Source organism: Scomber scombrus, chromosome 18, assembly GCF_963691925.1.
Source record: "Scomber scombrus chromosome 18, fScoSco1.1, whole genome shotgun sequence".
In the NCBI taxonomy this organism is placed as follows: Eukaryota; Metazoa; Chordata; class Actinopteri; order Scombriformes; family Scombridae; genus Scomber; species Scomber scombrus.
In genome coordinates this window covers 12546515-12563225 of record NC_084987.1, presented here as the reverse complement: position 1 = coordinate 12563225, position 16711 = coordinate 12546515, and the positions used below count along the sequence as shown (strand labels likewise).

General features: G+C 41.6%; 1 protein-coding gene across 1 annotated transcript; it reads left to right on the top strand.

The window, feature by feature from the left end:
- Window positions 1-13011: 13011 nt before the first annotated feature.
- On the top strand, window positions 13012-16289 carry pmp22a (peripheral myelin protein 22a). The gene is made up of 5 exons (XM_062438699.1): window positions 13012-13149; window positions 13902-13991; window positions 14237-14330; window positions 14441-14581; window positions 14698-16289. The coding sequence occupies exons 2-5, from the start codon at window positions 13914-13916 to the stop codon at window positions 14856-14858; spliced, it is 474 nt and encodes a 157-aa protein (XP_062294683.1). The 5' UTR covers window positions 13012-13149; window positions 13902-13913; the 3' UTR covers window positions 14859-16289.
- The last annotated feature ends 422 nt before the right edge of the window (window positions 16290-16711 follow it).

The window sequence follows — 16711 nt, the reverse complement described above, 5'->3', positions numbered from 1 at the left end:
TACCGAGCCTGTCAAGTTAGGTTATTTGGATGATTTGTTGTAAGAGGGAGGATGAGAACACAACTGTTCTAGTTGAACTTGACACCAGAGACGTATGATTTGTTCAGGAGTCTCAACTCATCCCCTCCCCCATAGAACCCATTGTAATTTGAGTCTGCCTTGCAGCTGTTTCTCCCTCTCAAACACCCTGGATGTAGTTTCTCATCTGCTTCAGCAGTGGCTGTCAAATGTCATTTCCCTTTGGTTTCCAACTCGCTTTGAGAATTGTATTTTCTTACTTGAGCCACCAATGGGAGGCGCTCATTGCCTTTAGGTTTATTATGTCAGGAGCCCCTGCCTGGACCCACAACCTTTTTCCGCCAAATTCCATCAGCAGACTTTCAAGTCTTCCAGGAGGCCGGCGGCATGCTGAAATCTGGAAAGTATTAAACAACCTGCTGGTGGAGGGGACTGGGGAAGGGAAGGTGGGGGGCGGATGAAGGAGAGAGAGGGGAAGTAAAAAGTGGGGGATGGGGGTGAAAAGAAACAGAATACAAAATTGTTCATATACCGCCCTTGCCTGGCTCTGCTCCCTTTCCCCTCCCACACACACATACTAGTGTGTGAGCTCCCCTCAAAAATCCAGACCACTCCCCAAGCAGCTCCAGCATTTTTCTTTTTATGTTTTCAGCAGTATTTTGCAAATCTTTTTTTTTAATGGGTCATAAACAAACAGCCGATTCTGCTATGTAGTTCTGCACTGAGGGAGAGAGGTTGGGGGAGTGTGTGGGTGTGGTGTGTGTATGAGAGAGTGTGTGGAGTTGTTTTCCGGCACAGGACTGGAGGGCGAGTGCCACCGTCGAAAGCCCAAACTGTGTGTTTGTGGTTGGAAGCGAGAATGAAAAAAATTGGATGCCATCCAGACATCCTTTCCCATGTTTTGATACAAATATCTCTGACCTAATGTATGCACAGTATCTGGGAGGCTGGGAGGGCATACTGGGACTGAGAGAGAAGGCCCAATTCTAAGAAGATGTATAGAATTTGAACTGTGCCAGGATTCGTTTTTAAGCAAGCAACCAAGAAATTAATCTTTCAGGGACCAAGATCCATCTTCTCTCTGTTTAGTGATGGTGCATACATTGATTTTCTTATTCAAAATTCTCAATTATAATTTCTTCAGCTCTGCTAGGATTTGCTCTGATAAAATTTGACAGTATTTCAAATGTAATGACATATTTGTTAGTCATTCTTTAAAGACTTTTCTCCTTGGCTGTCTTTGTATTGATTAAATCTCAACCTCTATTCCCAGAGTAATTTATCTTTGCCTTTTCAAATGCTGCACAGCTGCCTTTAGTTCAGTCTGCCAAGTTTCAAGTAACCAAACAAAGTGTAAGACTGACTGTCTACACAAAATAACTAACTTTATCAATAGGAAACATTTGTTCCTCCTCCATGTCCACAAAGATAGGCTAAAGTATTCCTCTAGGCCAGAAATATGCAGCCATACGGATATTGGTGTTAACAGGAGCAGCGAACATAAACATTCCAGTACCCGGTGTTGACCTCTTGACCTTTAAACCCTGGAACTGCAGGGCCGGCAGCAGGAGACCACACACGTGGGGGGAGGAGCTGAGACGATGCAAAACTTCTCCGGTGTCCTTTCTTTAAAGACCTTGAGATGCCTGTGCTGAGGACTGTGAAAAATTTAGCCCATCCTCTAAACATCAGTGTAATTCTCCCGGTCGGGGATTGTTGCATGTGCAGGTATGTCAGAATGTGAGTATGGCTTTCTCAGATGGAAAAGTTATTCCAACTGAAACACTGCTCCTGTCTCTCTCACTCTGCCCTAGTCGTTGTGCAATGAGCAGTTTCCTTTATAAATCTGGAGATTGTGTCATAACTTTTTTTTTTCTGGGCTGAACTCAAATCTTCTGTGTTAAAATGTGTTTTTCCATCTAGCAAAACCACAAGTGCTAAAACTGCCTTCAACCCAGCAAGACTGCACCATGTACTCACGTACTGTTTTATTGTTCTTTTTGCTATGAATGAACAGACAGCCAGAACAATATGTCATTTGTTTTTGTTTCAAAGTAAAGATTTCAAAACTCAGTCACTGTTCTATTTTCTGCATCCGGCATGTTTGCGCTAAAATCTGAACGTGGAGCACTCATTTTTGCCATTAGCACAGAAACAATGATTCACCCCCTCATTTTCCATTCTTTCCTTCTGTCTGCATGGTGCTGCGCTACCCCTGTCTCACTCCACTAAAGAGAAGAGTGGTTCCTGCAGCCATGTGCGTCCTCAGGAGGTCTGGCCTGGCCTCCACTCAGCCATGACTGCATAGGATGGGGCTGGGGGCTCTGCTGCTCTCTACCTTCTTATCTCTGCCAGAGGCTGCCTCCTCTCCAAAGCCTGTCCACAGCTGGCTGACACTAAAGGAAGGAGAGCACTCTATATACTTCTACACACTCCTCCAGACGCCCACACTTTAGGTTGTTGTCAAATGTTAATCTCCACACATAAAGTTTTAACCAACTGTTGATGATATAAAGTCCTTATTGTAAAATCTAGAGTGAGGTGAACACTGTAAATTGAACAAAAGAAATTGTTGATGAAGCCCATTGGTTGAAACTGAAATTGTATAAATTAACCCAGGATTGATCAACAGAGGTTTTAGATGTTGATCACACAGTGAGACTACATCTTTGCCAACATAGACTTGGCGCCATCCCAACAGAGGATGTGTGTCCATACAATACCCCCCTTGTTTAATAGACACTGTGTGCCCACTGTCGAGTCAAATGCTTTAAAGCTGACCAGGAAGTGAGGGATCACAAAGGGTCACTTCCCATAGGAGTAATCTTCACCGCAGGGGCAAAATGAACCAAAGGGCAATCTCAGAGACAGAAGCCTTTAAAAATGTATAATGATGAAATGAGTCAAGTGTTCAATACATTTCTTTCATCAAGCCCCTTGTTTCTCCATCAATCTGAAGTTATTTTTTAATATATATTGACCCTGCATCTTGAAAAGTAAGTTCTGAACATCTCTGCATTTCTCCATACTAATTTCAGCTTTTCACCTTCTCAGCTGTCTTTTAAATTAAAAGTTTACATGTGCATATAAGTGTTGAAGTATTGAACATAATAGTGACGTCACCTCAAAATGATGACTTCACAGCTATTTTAAAGGTTATTTAAACTGTTCTCCATTCTCTTCATATTTAATCCTTTGTTGTGTGGGATGAGGGGCTGTATTCTGCTTATGCACATTCCTCCATTAGCTTTATAAAATGCACAGTGTCCACTGTTTGCACAGGCTAAGCCACAGTGATTTCATATATAAACTAATATCAGCACTGGTGGAGCCAATCAGACAGACTTTCCATTACAGTCTATCACCTTCCTGTTTTCATCTACCTCACTAGTGGAAACATTGCAACAGCTTAAGCTCATTTACTTTCCTCCTCAAATCTCAACAGCATCATAAATCAGGGCGTGTCTGGAGATAGAAAACAACACTAGGGCGAAGAATCCCAAAGCTCCATGGAGAGATGACTTTAAAACACACTGTACTGGGTGTTGGTCCTACTTTTAACAACTCTGTCATCCAGTTTATTCTCCCCTCCCTCTGGCCATAGTTCCCTCAGGGCTGAGCTGGAGAGGAGTGGGGGAAAAGTCCAGCTGATGCTGGCTCTCGTAATATTCCTACCGGCCAGCAGGCTCTCACTCCCTTTTCCACCGAGTTCACGCAGCCAGTCAGAGCCGGCAGGCCATACACAGATAAAATGGGTGTTTTTGTGTCTGCTGTGATGGGTGATGAGTTTTTCAAATTGTATTTTGCCTGATTATTCAATGATTGCATTAAGCTAAATGTCACTTCAGTAGAACGTTTAAATGCTTCACTTCACAAGTTCAAAAACTGACTTTGCAAATTGACTTAAGTAAAAGATTTTAAATAAACTGAATTCTAATTATCTGCACAATATATTAACATGCACATACTAACCTCATAAAGATACATTCTCCTACTCAATTTAAATGGCAGGAGTCAGAAAAGAATACTACACAGTACCAGTAAACACTTACAGTATGAAGACCATCCTTTAGGCTTGCATGCTATGAATATAAATGTTCAATCAAATGCTGGATTAAACCAGTGTCAAAAACAGCACCGCGCAAGGATTTGATCGCTTAAACAACCATAACATTCTTGCATCTGTCATGAGATTTTTTTTTTTTCTGGGTGGATCTAGGCTTGAAATCAAAATCTATATGTGGGGTTTACTCAACTCCACACTCAATGTGACAGTTTGCATGTGATGTAGAGGCGTGTCTGTTTCTGAGCTCAGAAAACACATTTGTGCATGAGGCCATCTCCTGGCTTTCCTATATCAGACAATTACTTTTTGGCGGTGTATTTACCACGGTAAACCCTGGTTAAAGCCCTTTCCAACCTCTCCATCTGTAGCTGTTTATTTTGATTGACAGCTTGCTAGTATGCTCAAAGGGGCAAAGAAACTTGTACCAGATTAGTCTCAAGTGAAACACTGCCTCATTCACACCACAATCTCCAGAAAAACGTCATGTTGACAGCAAAAAACCTCAAACTTTATGGGAGCATAGTGTGTATATATGGTGTGTGTGTGTGTGTGTGTGTGTGTGTGTGTGTGTGTTGTGTGTGTGTGTGTGTGTGTGTGTGTGTGTGTGTGTGTGTGTGTGTGTGTGTGTTTGTAAGAGAGCTTATGTGGGTGTTTTGACCGACTTGGTGAACAAGAGTGAGGTTGGATAAAATGTGAATCAGAGCACGATGAAGAAAAGAGAGAAGGAATGGTTAAGTAATCATCCAAATCCCTTTTTTTCACAATTCTTCTCTTGCTGCATGCTCCAGCTGTGCTGCAGCTTTTGGGCCAGCCAGGAAGTGTTGGAAGGGGAGTGTTAGGGGTGGAGGCAGGGTGAGGTCACTGTGCTGTTTGCCCCTGGGAAGGGAGGATAGCTGAGAGGAGAGACACTTGGCCCACTGTTACAACTTTGTCTATTCATTCCTAACCTTATTGTTAACCGAGCCCTTCATCAGCAACATATGGTATATCCAAAGCTATCCAGTACACACTCTACATCTGGAACGCTGCACAGAGCTGCCATTTTGGCCATGATTAAACAACATGTAACAACAGACATGCATAGTGACAGTGAGTCACCCACAGAACTGCAGGCATATTTAGAGACCACTGTGTGAGTTCCTGGCCCTGCGTGCTTTGGATGCCTTGGGTGTGACCAGGTTGGCCTGCAGTTTGTGAGTGTGTGTGTGTGTTATCATCGTTCCAGCTGCCTGTCGTCTGCAATCCGTCCCATCAGTTCTCACTGAAGGAATAGAGCCAGCTAGACAGCGACTCAAGCAGACACCACTTACACACACACAGAGGAAAGACTACTCAGTGGAAAGAACTGCTGATAGAATTTGGAATTTCCTGGTCACCAGTAGTTTCACTGTGAAATTAAGCCATGGTCATTTTCAAGTCTTTACTGTGGCACTGATAATCTCACAGTGCTCATTATAACTAAATGGGAAAACCACAGAAAGTCAATCAATAAGGAAACTGAAATAGTTTGGCACTTAGGCAGCTGTTTATTAGTGACAAAGTAAATTATGTCTAAACATGACGGCAACAAATTTGACCAGAAGTTTTACCATCAACAGTTTTTTCTCAAGAAGTTCCCAGAAGTCTATTGTGCAATGATTATGCTGTAGTTAGTCTAGAGATTCTCATGACTTGGCCAGTGCGGCCTTCTCCCTCCTCCCACAACCATGTGTGTAGTTTTTACAGACTGGAGATCTACAAACCCAACCATGGCCTCAGAGAATTAAATATTCTCCTTGGAAAACCCCCACATCCTCAAAATGGCACTTTAGGTTGTCAGCTGTACTGTGATTGTATGTGTAGCTGTCTGTGTGTAAGAGAGAGAGAGAGAGAGAGAGATAGAGAGAGAGAGAGAGAGAGAGAGAGAGAGAGAGAGAGAGAGAGAGAGAGAGAGAGAGAGAGAGAGAGAGAGCGAGAGAGAGAGCGAGAGCGAGAGCGAGAAGAGAGAGAGAGAGAGAGAGAGAGAGAGAGAGAGAGAGAGAGAGAGAGAGAGAGAGAGAGAGAGAGAGAGAGAGAGAGAGAGAGAGAGAGAGAGAGAGAGATTTTGTTTGTGGTTTCAAATATGTGAGTGTTTTCCATGAGCATCCATCTCGTACTTGTGTCTGTATGTAGTCAACAGATGTTTGTACTTGTGGTATTTATTCTATACATTAGTCATAAGCCCCAAAGACTGACATTAGTCTCTGCATAAGCCCAGCTTTTTAACAGGCCTGGAGCTGAACTGGAGGCTCACTGTAATGAGAGCCCAGGTAATTGTTTTGAAAGGGTAACTTTATAATGGAAAAATATAAAAACAACCCCTGTTTTCAATTAAGTCTTTCCATCCCATCCCCCACAACGCTGTTCAATCCAAGCTGCCATACTATATTTTCTTCTCGGGGTTCACCGCCTGACTACACCATATGACCAAGCATGTGATTTAATATAATCTTTCTGTTTCTAAACCTCCTTTTTTCATCTTAGATTGTTGAGACGCTATTTATAGTCATTTTTAAGTTGTTGGGTTTTTTTTTGCTATATGATTCTTGAAAATGTAGAGATATTGTTTTCTCTCTTTGCAACCTTGCTTGCTGCATTTGACCACACCCAGCTTCTATTTTGTCGTGAAAGGGCGAAATTCATTACATGAAAGAACTTAGCAGAACACATGTTTTGAAACACTCATATGGGTGGGGGATCAGGCTAAGGTCTCATCTGGAATGCATAAAGCATAACAATACATCCCAACATCGCTCATCACTCTGGATCAAGTGTGAGGTTAGGCTGGGATGGGAGTGGGTGGGATCTTGAATCCTGCTAGAGCAGTATAGGCCAATGCTCTCCTCTGTTTAGATCAAGCTGCGCTTCCTGTGCCTTCCTTCATATACATAAAAAAATGTACACTTTTGGAGGAGGACAGTTTTAGGTTAAAATGATTATCGGCAACATATGTGTTTTATGAGGATTTTGGACACATCTCTCATGATAAGCAGTGACTGCTGTTTTGTTTATGCTTTACATTTTGCAGATATTATCCCACAGCCAAACAATGTGACCAGTACTATAATACATTTCCTCCAGATTTTCCTTTGATTAAGTTTCAGTTTCACTGGATAACAGAGGCTCTTATGTTATGCTCATTTATGACAGTAATCATTGTTTACAGTAACTACATAATTGTTTTTTTATTCATTCCAATCCATTTATGTGTTGTATATCATTACTTTCTGCTCAGAAATGTGTGTTCCCGTAAAAACAAAACAAAAAAACACCACCAACAACAATAATGCCTGACAGACTCAATTTCATAAGCCTTGATTAATTTATCAATGTTACATTCACCAAAAGAGAGTAATACAAATATATTATCGTGATGAATTTCTCACAAATAATTGCTTTAAGGTGAAGGTGAGACACTTCACACAATGTGTTGATCTTGGGGTTGGAGAAGGGTTGTCAGAGCAATAATATCAATCTGGATGTTTTCATATGTGTGCATCATGTATGTGTGGATTTACAGCACACACTGCCAGAGTTTATCTATCTCTCCTCACCTCCTCCAATCTGCCACTAAGAGGAGCTGTCAGTGGGTTTGGTGCGGATCTTGTATGAGTGGCTGCTCTGGGCTGCAGTCCAAACCGATGCCGATGGATGAGCACACACAACACAGACTCTCTGCTCCAAGCCAGGCTTTACGGCACTGGCCACAGTTTCCTTTTGGGCAGGCCAATATACAAGCACTAGCTCGGCTAGTTATTACATACTGGATGTGTATTACCACATTTCCTCCTAAAAAAAACTTGTTTGACTAGCCTTCATCTCCTTACAAATACAGACAGGAAACTGAAACAACATGCGTGTTATATATTCCATTATCAAGTTTGGTTTCGTTTATGAGCAGCTGGATGACTCATAATTTAGGAATTGAGCCTGATCTAGATAAAGATAAAACAGCTTGATCAGCAGCTTGAGTAAAATGATCTTGTTCATGATTTTTTTTCCCTTTCCTTCTCTATCTCACACAAGGTAACAACCCTTTTGCTAGCTGTCCTAAACCTAATTGTCCATTGACTTTCCTCTAAGCTGTTTCAGACAAAGGCTTAATAAAAATAAGGGCCATGTGTAACCATGTGTAAAAACCATCTGATGACCTCAGGGCATCAGAACTTCACTCGCCAGCACTAACCATCTAAACACATCTTTCATGTGAGAGTAAATGAGCTCAGTGCTAGGTGTTTATATTGGCACCTTTAACCTGAGAAGCAGCTCTGTATATAATTTCTACAAAGCTACAACATATACATGCCTTTGATAGTGCGCTAATAGCCATTTAAAGTCAGCTCCCAATTCTCCAGGTAAGCACGATTTACGAAAGCGTTAGTGCTAGCAACACTTAAGTACAGCAAACATTTGCTGGCACACCTTTCTTCACATTAAGTGTCAGTTGGCAACCTGTAAGGGAAGTGTTGTGCTGTTCATTGTCGAAGGAACACAGATACACTGCTTGGAAAAGATAGCAAATCAGCAGGAATGTGAAAACCACTGATAACAAGTAGACAAGAATTATTTTCTCCGATGGGAGACACAGGGGATTTTAGCTGCAGATCTCAAAACAAATTAATCATATGACCATGAGTGTTTATTCAGAAACATTTGATTGGAATTAAAAATAACTAGCGCTGACTGCGTCTGATGCAGCTTAGATACTCATCTGTAGATAAGAGAGCTGTGTAGAAATGAGAGCAAGGCAATTCAAATTGAATTCTTTCATTGCTTTTATTGCTTCATTCCAAACCCCTGAGGCCAGTATCACTGTGATTCGAAGCAACAGTTTGTGTGCTGGTTCTGCCTATTGGGATGTGTGTGCTGATGACATCGACTCCAACAGGAAGCCAGGGGCTAATGATTAGCACATGTTTAGGATCACTAGGGTGCCACAATCTGGAGTTCGTCATGCCGTATGTCTCTGATTTATTTGGTTGTTGTTGCTTCACAGGGAGGGACAGGCCATTTCTAAAGAGGAAGAAATGAAGCCCTCTCCCCTCTCAAAATTCTTGGCCCATTTTATCTGATTCAACACCCCACCAATGGAGATCTTAAGCGTGGTCATGGTCCATTTTGGAGCTTTAGAGTCTAAAATGGGAGAGGTGAGATGGGGCATGCACAGCACGGATGCTGTAATGTGACTGTGTTTACACTTGTGTTTCTTTCTCACACAACAGGGGGATTTTCAATACACTGATAGCAGCGTTACAAAGATAAGCTGCAGACAGTGTGTATTAGCTTTTGGTTGTTTTTAAAGCACGTAAAGAATCTGTGAGCCTGTTTTTGTGAGACCATTTTATGCATGTATATGGTCCGTGTCAACATGTATTCTAGTAACATCTAAAACTGTGAACGGGTTTAGATGGCCTTGCCAAGTGTGCAAACCCTTAACATAGGTCTGGATCTGGAGGGTTCCCCAGTTCCTCCTGTCTGGTTTTTGGGATGTTATCTGATAGTCACTAAGTGGCGAAACATAAACACTAAGAGGAACACAGTGAGGCCAGTTCAGAACGAGCCATACACATCCTGGAAAGCAGAGAATGCTTCTGAAAGAGGAATACCACTGTCCATAACACAAAGAGGCCAAACTAACGCAAGTTAAAACAAAGGTTATGCAGTCCTGTGTGCAGCTGTGATGACCCATAAATGTCAAGAGAGATGACCTAAGAATGTATTTGTGTGTGTGTGTGTGTGTGTGTGTGTTTGTGTGTGTGTGTGTGTGTGTGTGTGTGTGTGTGTGTTTGTGTGTGTGTGTGTGTGTGTGTGTGTGTGTGTGTGTGTTTGTGTGTGTTTGTGTGTGTGTGTGTGTGTGTGTGTGTGTGAACAGGCGTTGTCAGCTACTCCTAATGACATTTGACCAGGCTGACTTAAGAGCTTCGGTGTTTCCTCTTGTTTTGGCAGTGGCTTGCATAGATGAAGAAGCATTGGGGCGTTTCGCCATTCCTTCATATTCCCCCAAGTAAAACTGCCTGTCCAGCTGTCCCACTAAGACGTCCTCAAGGCAGCCAAGCAAGGGTCACGTCCAAAACCAAAACCTAATCCCTAATTGTGTCACTCTTCCCTCTGCCCCAATGTTTGCTATTGGAGCTGCAGCAGTCCAAGACTCATTTCGCCACTCCTGCAGGTGGAGCCTACTGCTGTACACCAGGGCTGTGCCTGAACTAAGGCTGAGTCATTGTGTCACAGAAAAGTGGACCATTCCTGTAATGTGCCTTCACTATAATTCAAGTCTTGACTCGACTTCTGATATGAATACTAACGTGAGCCTGGCATAATGGTTTTGAATAAACACAAAGCTGACATGATTGGCATCAGTGCCAACATTAACACTGAGTTGGCATTGCCCGTGATTTCCCACCTTTAACACATAGTCCAAACAAGATATGCTGGTGTGATTAGAAATTCAGATCTACATTGTAATAACCATACCTAAAAACAAAATAAATGTGTCATCATTGTAAAAATGCATTAGAATAAATAATAAATAATTACGCCCATATCAGAGGTATCAGCACTTTAGGTGTTGTATCTTTACTATGAAGTCATGTAATATCCAAAATCAGCCAAAAACAACCCAGTGTTTCATAGAAATATAAATAGTGTTTAGAAAGTACACTAAGTTGATACCCACAAATCAGGAAATTCAACTTAACTTTCTGAAATGGCTCACCTCTGTCTGGATGAATCCCTCAGTGACGAGGGGTGTGCCAATATCAAATTTCAGCTGCAGCCTCGCCACAATGGCTGTGACTATAGTTACTAGTGTTGAGCTGCTCCTTCATGTTTGTTCTGCAATCCCTCACTTTTAAAAAGAATACAAGCTGTGTGTTTGCATTTCATTTGTCTGGAGGAAATGGTTTTGGATGGTCTCCAGGGCTATCAGCCATGTAAGATAGATCATAACTCTTCAGTGCTACGGTTGAGCTATCACTGACAGCACAAAATAATCAAAGAGATTGGTTCTAATAAGCACACAGGGTAAAATGAAAGAAACCATACCCTCATATCTTTTCGAGTGTCCTCACAATAGCTGAGGATTTTTCCTTTTTTTTCTTTTGTTTTAGTAATGGCCGTGTTTCATGCTGAAATATTAATCACAAAAGCAAACAATAAGTGTATAAAAGATACATTAAAAATGCATTATGTGCATGTTTTTCAAAAAATATTATTAAATATCCAACTGCTGATATGTTGAATACAATCCTAGAGATTATCAAACTGAATCAAGTTGTGCAGAGTAAGGCACTTCTTATCTCACCGTAGCGCTGAGGAACATGTCAGTGTTAACAACGGTGTCAATTTATAACTAAAAATTATCTTTATTGTTGCTATTTTCTGAATGTATTTTATACACCAACGGGAGAAAAAAATCTACTCTCTTCCATTCTGCTCTGTAATATATCCACAGTCAGTATGTCAGTAACAATGCAGATATGTGCATGAATCCTCTCTGACCACAGAGGAGTGTTAGACACCTGCTCTAGCTAGGCAGGCAGGTTTGACTTCTCACCCTACTACAACTGGCACTGCATTCCCCCCCTGACCACTGCACCAATTACATCTTCATAAACAGCAGCACATCCAGCTGAGTGGTCGGCTGATTGTCAAAGAACTCTCTCTCTCTCACACTCTGCCCCCTCCAGCTCTGCCAGGACACACAGCACTGCCTTGCCCGCCATCCCACAGTGAGCCTGGGCAGCAATCCACGGCTCCTCCCCTTGCGTGTTTACAAACACAAACCACAGGAATCCACCTGATGGGCCAAAAACTGTGAGGGAAAGGAGAGAGAGAGGCAGGCACGAGCTATGCTCTCTGACTGCAGCAGCTGATCACAATCATGTTTGGACTGGGACGGCTTCAAAGCAGCAAATGTGTGCTTGTTCTTTTGTCACTGTTGTCATTTACATTCTGGTTTGGCTTAAAACTTTGTCACTTGTGAGGAAATTGCCTGAGACCATAGTGTAATGAGGGATGCAGAAACATGGCGGGCTGTGGTGGGCAATCTTTGTCACTCATCCTTGAATCTTGTGAGCATGGAGATCCAAGCTGTTCCATCAATTTAGCATGAAGGAAACAATACACCATGTTAAACTCCCCTTGGCACCGGACAAACTCTTTTTCTCCACAGACGCAGGAGTAAACAGAAGGCCAGCTTAACACACGCAGGCATTCTGGGCATACCGCGGGGCCTCCAGAGGGCTGGTCTGTTCACATGCAAGCACTCACACATATACACACACACTAACTGGACATGTGTGTTTGATGAAGCTCAATACACACAGTTGAGTTCAGCCAGTCAGTGGGGGGTCAGCAGGTCTGTCCAGTCACCTTTAATCATCTTTAACAAGGTAGAGTCGTCTTGGCTGTCCTGACAGTTATAGCTGAAATAGTTAGGGTTTAAGGTGTGGCCTGTAAAATAAACAGAGATGTACTGTGCAGGATGGTGAACACCTTGGATGCAGGATCAGACGTTTAGGAACTATAAAAACATCACAGCTATAAACTGCACCAATAACACATGAATCATAAAATGAGTATCATAGACTCAACAAGGTTTCGTTTTGACAGGTTAAGTCGTGTTGTTGTTTTAGCCTGTTTGTAAGTGTGAAATAATGGATGTTTGTTAGACATATATGCACAGACAGTCGCCCATAAGCTTACATTTTAAGGCTTTGTGGTTTGCACAATAATACTATATGATCATGATCAAATCCTTTGGATTTTAGCGCAATCCAGATGATAGGCTACCATGGGAAAGGGTGGAGGGGTTGGGGGAGGTGGTGCTGGTGGTGGGGGGAGTTTTGGAGCTGGCCTATGGTGACGTGCAGGGCCTGCAGGGCGGTGTTCTCAGGCGGAGAAAGAGTCAGACTGGGGTGTGTGAGCCACATCTGGAATAGTAGCTACAGAGGAAAGGAGACGCAGAACCTCGGTGATACTTTCCCAACTCTCCACTCCAGTACTCCCTTTTTTCCACGGAAACAAACCTCTTGCTTTGCCTTTTTGTAAGTTGGACTATTGTGTTGGAGCGTTTTTCTTCTGTTTTAGTCAGTGAATTGGTTGTTTGATTGACTTTTTACTCTCATTCATACAACAGGACTTCACCCCTGGACTTTATGGATTTTGGATTTACTTGAAAATGCGCCGGCTAACTAAACGTGTCGATCTATTATGTATCAAGTAGTACCTTATGTTTAGATATGAGAGAAAACAGTAAAGGTACAAGCGCACACATGGCGGTATTACGCTGGAATGTTTTTCGTGCAGATGGCTTGAGTTTGTTTTCCAGCAGCATGCGTAGATTAATCGTGAATCATCCTTTGTTATTCATATCGACCTGCGGTTGCTTTTGCGTCCTTTTTCTTGTCTCTATAACTGTTTATTCTGCAAACGTGCATTTCTTAACTTAATGAGTTGTAATTAAATCATTTGACCTTAAATTTATCAAACCGTCTCGTGAAATAAAGTTGAGAATAGATGTATTTACACTACAACAGCTTGATTTCAAACTCAACATTGACGATTTCGGCCCCATCGGGAAGAAATTATAGCGCCTTCCATCTTTTCTTTCTACGCTTGAATGTAAGGGGACACTTTCACATTGAAGTAAACATTGCGGTTGGTGCAGAAGTGAGGAAATTGCGCCATCTGGTGTCAGCGTGAGCGTAACGTTGAGCTCCAAATCTGACAGGACTTTTGGTGGGATAGTAAATTCACGTGGCCTGACATTTGTTTGTGTCTTGTGCGTTTCCTCTAGCTCCACTTGAAAATGCTGCTCATCCTGCTTGGAGTGCTGATCTTGCACTTAATCATTCTCATTCTTCTCATCGTGTCAACAGCAGCCAGTGTAAGTTGTCTTGTTACAAGTTTCCTTTTTTTCCCGCTATAATTGTTCAAACATTCAGGATAAAATGGAGTGCAGATTCTAGCTGCTTTACTGTTAAGCCAACTTTGTTAAGAAAAATGCTAAATACAGATCATTACAATTGTCTGATTATAAACTGTTATTATTGTTGTGTGCTATAAGTTCCTTGGCTTGCACTGTGGATGCTGCAGGACATTTAAATTGCTCTGTGTTGTTGTGTTTACCAGACCTGGTCTGTAGGTGGGGACAGGAGTCAAGATCTATGGTACAATTGCGCAACAACTAATGGAGGCTACCACTGTTCGCCAGCCAGCAATGAAGGTTTGTGAGCATTCTTGAAAAAATATCATATATTGTGCCTTGAGTATATGCACAGTTGTGAAAAAGTTATGTGTGCATTAAGCTCTCCATCATCCCTGTCTCACTTCTAGAATGGATCCAGGCAGTGCAAGCCCTCATGATCCTGTCCTTGCTCTTCTGCTTCTTCTCCCTCATTGCATTCCTGTATCAGCTGTTCAGACTGGTCAAGGGCGGACGCTTCTTCTTCACTGCCATCTTCCAGATCCTGGCTAGTGAGTATGACGCTGGCGGGTCACACCCTGAGCAGATGCTGGTGCAGTTGTGATCTCATCTGCATTTGGTTCACATTATCCTAACCTCTTCTCTCTCTCTCTTTTTTTCTGTCCAGGTCTGTTTGTGATGTGTGGGGCAATCATCTACACTGTGATGAATCCGGATGATGATGCTTCTGTCACACATTATGGCTACGCTTACGTGCTGGCCTGGGTGGCTTTCCCTCTCTGTCTCATCAGTGGCCTCATTTATATCGTCCTGAGGAAGAAAGAATGAGAAAAAGGAGCAGAGGAGAAAAGAGGAGGGGTAGTAGGGAGACCCCTAACCACAACATCGCACTGTGCCTACTGCCCACAGACCATAGACTGACATCCCAACAATACAACAAAAGTGTATGTGTCATTAACTGTTGTAAATGCAAGAAGGAGACATTTATCATTGCTGGGAATCTTTTTTTGTTGTTGCTGTATTTCAGTACCCATTATTTTGCCATCACATGCTGAAAAACATCACATGTATTTGTTTTGTGAGTTTTAACAAAAGCTCAGTCTCACTACACATGATCCCTTTGGTGACAGCGTATCTTGAAAATGTGTTTAGAAAAGCGTTTGTTAAGAGAAATATTAATCACTCTCAAAGAAGGAGACTGGATTCAAAATAATAGGATATAGGTTGATTTTATTTGCTTGTACAAGCGGAGCGTTTTACAAATGCAACAACAACGGTTACAGGCGAAAAGGCTCCTAGAGGAGCATTGTCAGAAAGGCTTTATACTGTTCTTCACTTGTGTCGTTTAGCCCCCCTCCCCAAGCTGGCAGCCTTATTCCATAGATAGCATCATAACGGTTGTTTAGTTCCCTTTTATCAGTAGGCAAGCAGAAGTTCCACTTCCTGACCTGTCTCTAACCCTACGGTACATATGGAGTTGAAAACTCTTTCTGCCAGCCTCAGCAACTTGTTAAAACAGGAAGTATCAAACAGTCATGTCAAAAATAGAAGCACCCTCACACCTAACATGAACTCAAGACATCTGGAATTCACCATTATCCAATTTTTATAACAGCGTTAGTGACATATTGACTTTTGTTGCATACTGGCATCCTACAGTGCTTCCACAAATACATCGAGTGTGATAACAAAGACAAGTAATCCTGTCTTGATTCAGTACAAAGATGTACATAGTGTCTGTGGTTTTTAGACATATTTATAACATTTTTACATACATTTTTGTACATAGTGTTGTCAAGTTAACATTGTCATGCTCATTTATGTGATAGAGTTTGTGTCTCTCACAAATCATGCAGCTGTGCCAAAGAGATGTCGCTTCAACTGCCAAAGTATCAAGCTTTTTTTCTGTTTTTGTTGTTTTTGAGTGTCAAATGCTTTGGACATTGTGCCTTAACTTAGAATATCTGTGTTTTTCTTGAAGGAAATGAGAAAATCCTCAGAAATTAAAGAAATGACAATAAAGAAGAATTAATTTTTTCTGAATTATTATACTTGATATTCCAAATAACAAGATGTTGCATTTTGTAATCTAGTTTTAAGAAAATGGTGCTTTTTATCTACTATTCTTGAAATGTATAGCCCACTTTGTGTTTGTGTATCTACCTTGCAAGTGTCTCATGTCCTGTGATTAATTTGCTTTGTACAAACCCAAGTTCGCATTTTTGTCAGTATTCTTCTAAATAAACCTTTGAAAATGAATTATTTTTACTTGTTGAAAAGTTGGTAAGTATACATGTAGTTCTCACACCCTACATGTTAATCTGGCGTTTATTGTTCAGTAGTCTTACTCTGAACTCATGCTAGGTGCTTTATAATTTTTTATGAAATTTTGAGACTAGCAAATGACATTCATGTATAAGATTGATCATCAATTGCGCAGAGCTCCTTGTAGTAACTTAAATGTTCCACTTAGTGGTGCTGTGACACTAAACACCCCCTAAACCCAGTCATTCACCTATAGGACAACATGGAATATTTGTGCACCACATTGTATGGAAAAAGTGCAACTCAAACAATCAAGTAAATCAAATATTTTTTTCTTTAACTTTCACACAGTGACTTCTGATCAAATGATTTCTCAACAGTGCTGCTGTTCTCATTTATCATTATATAATCACATA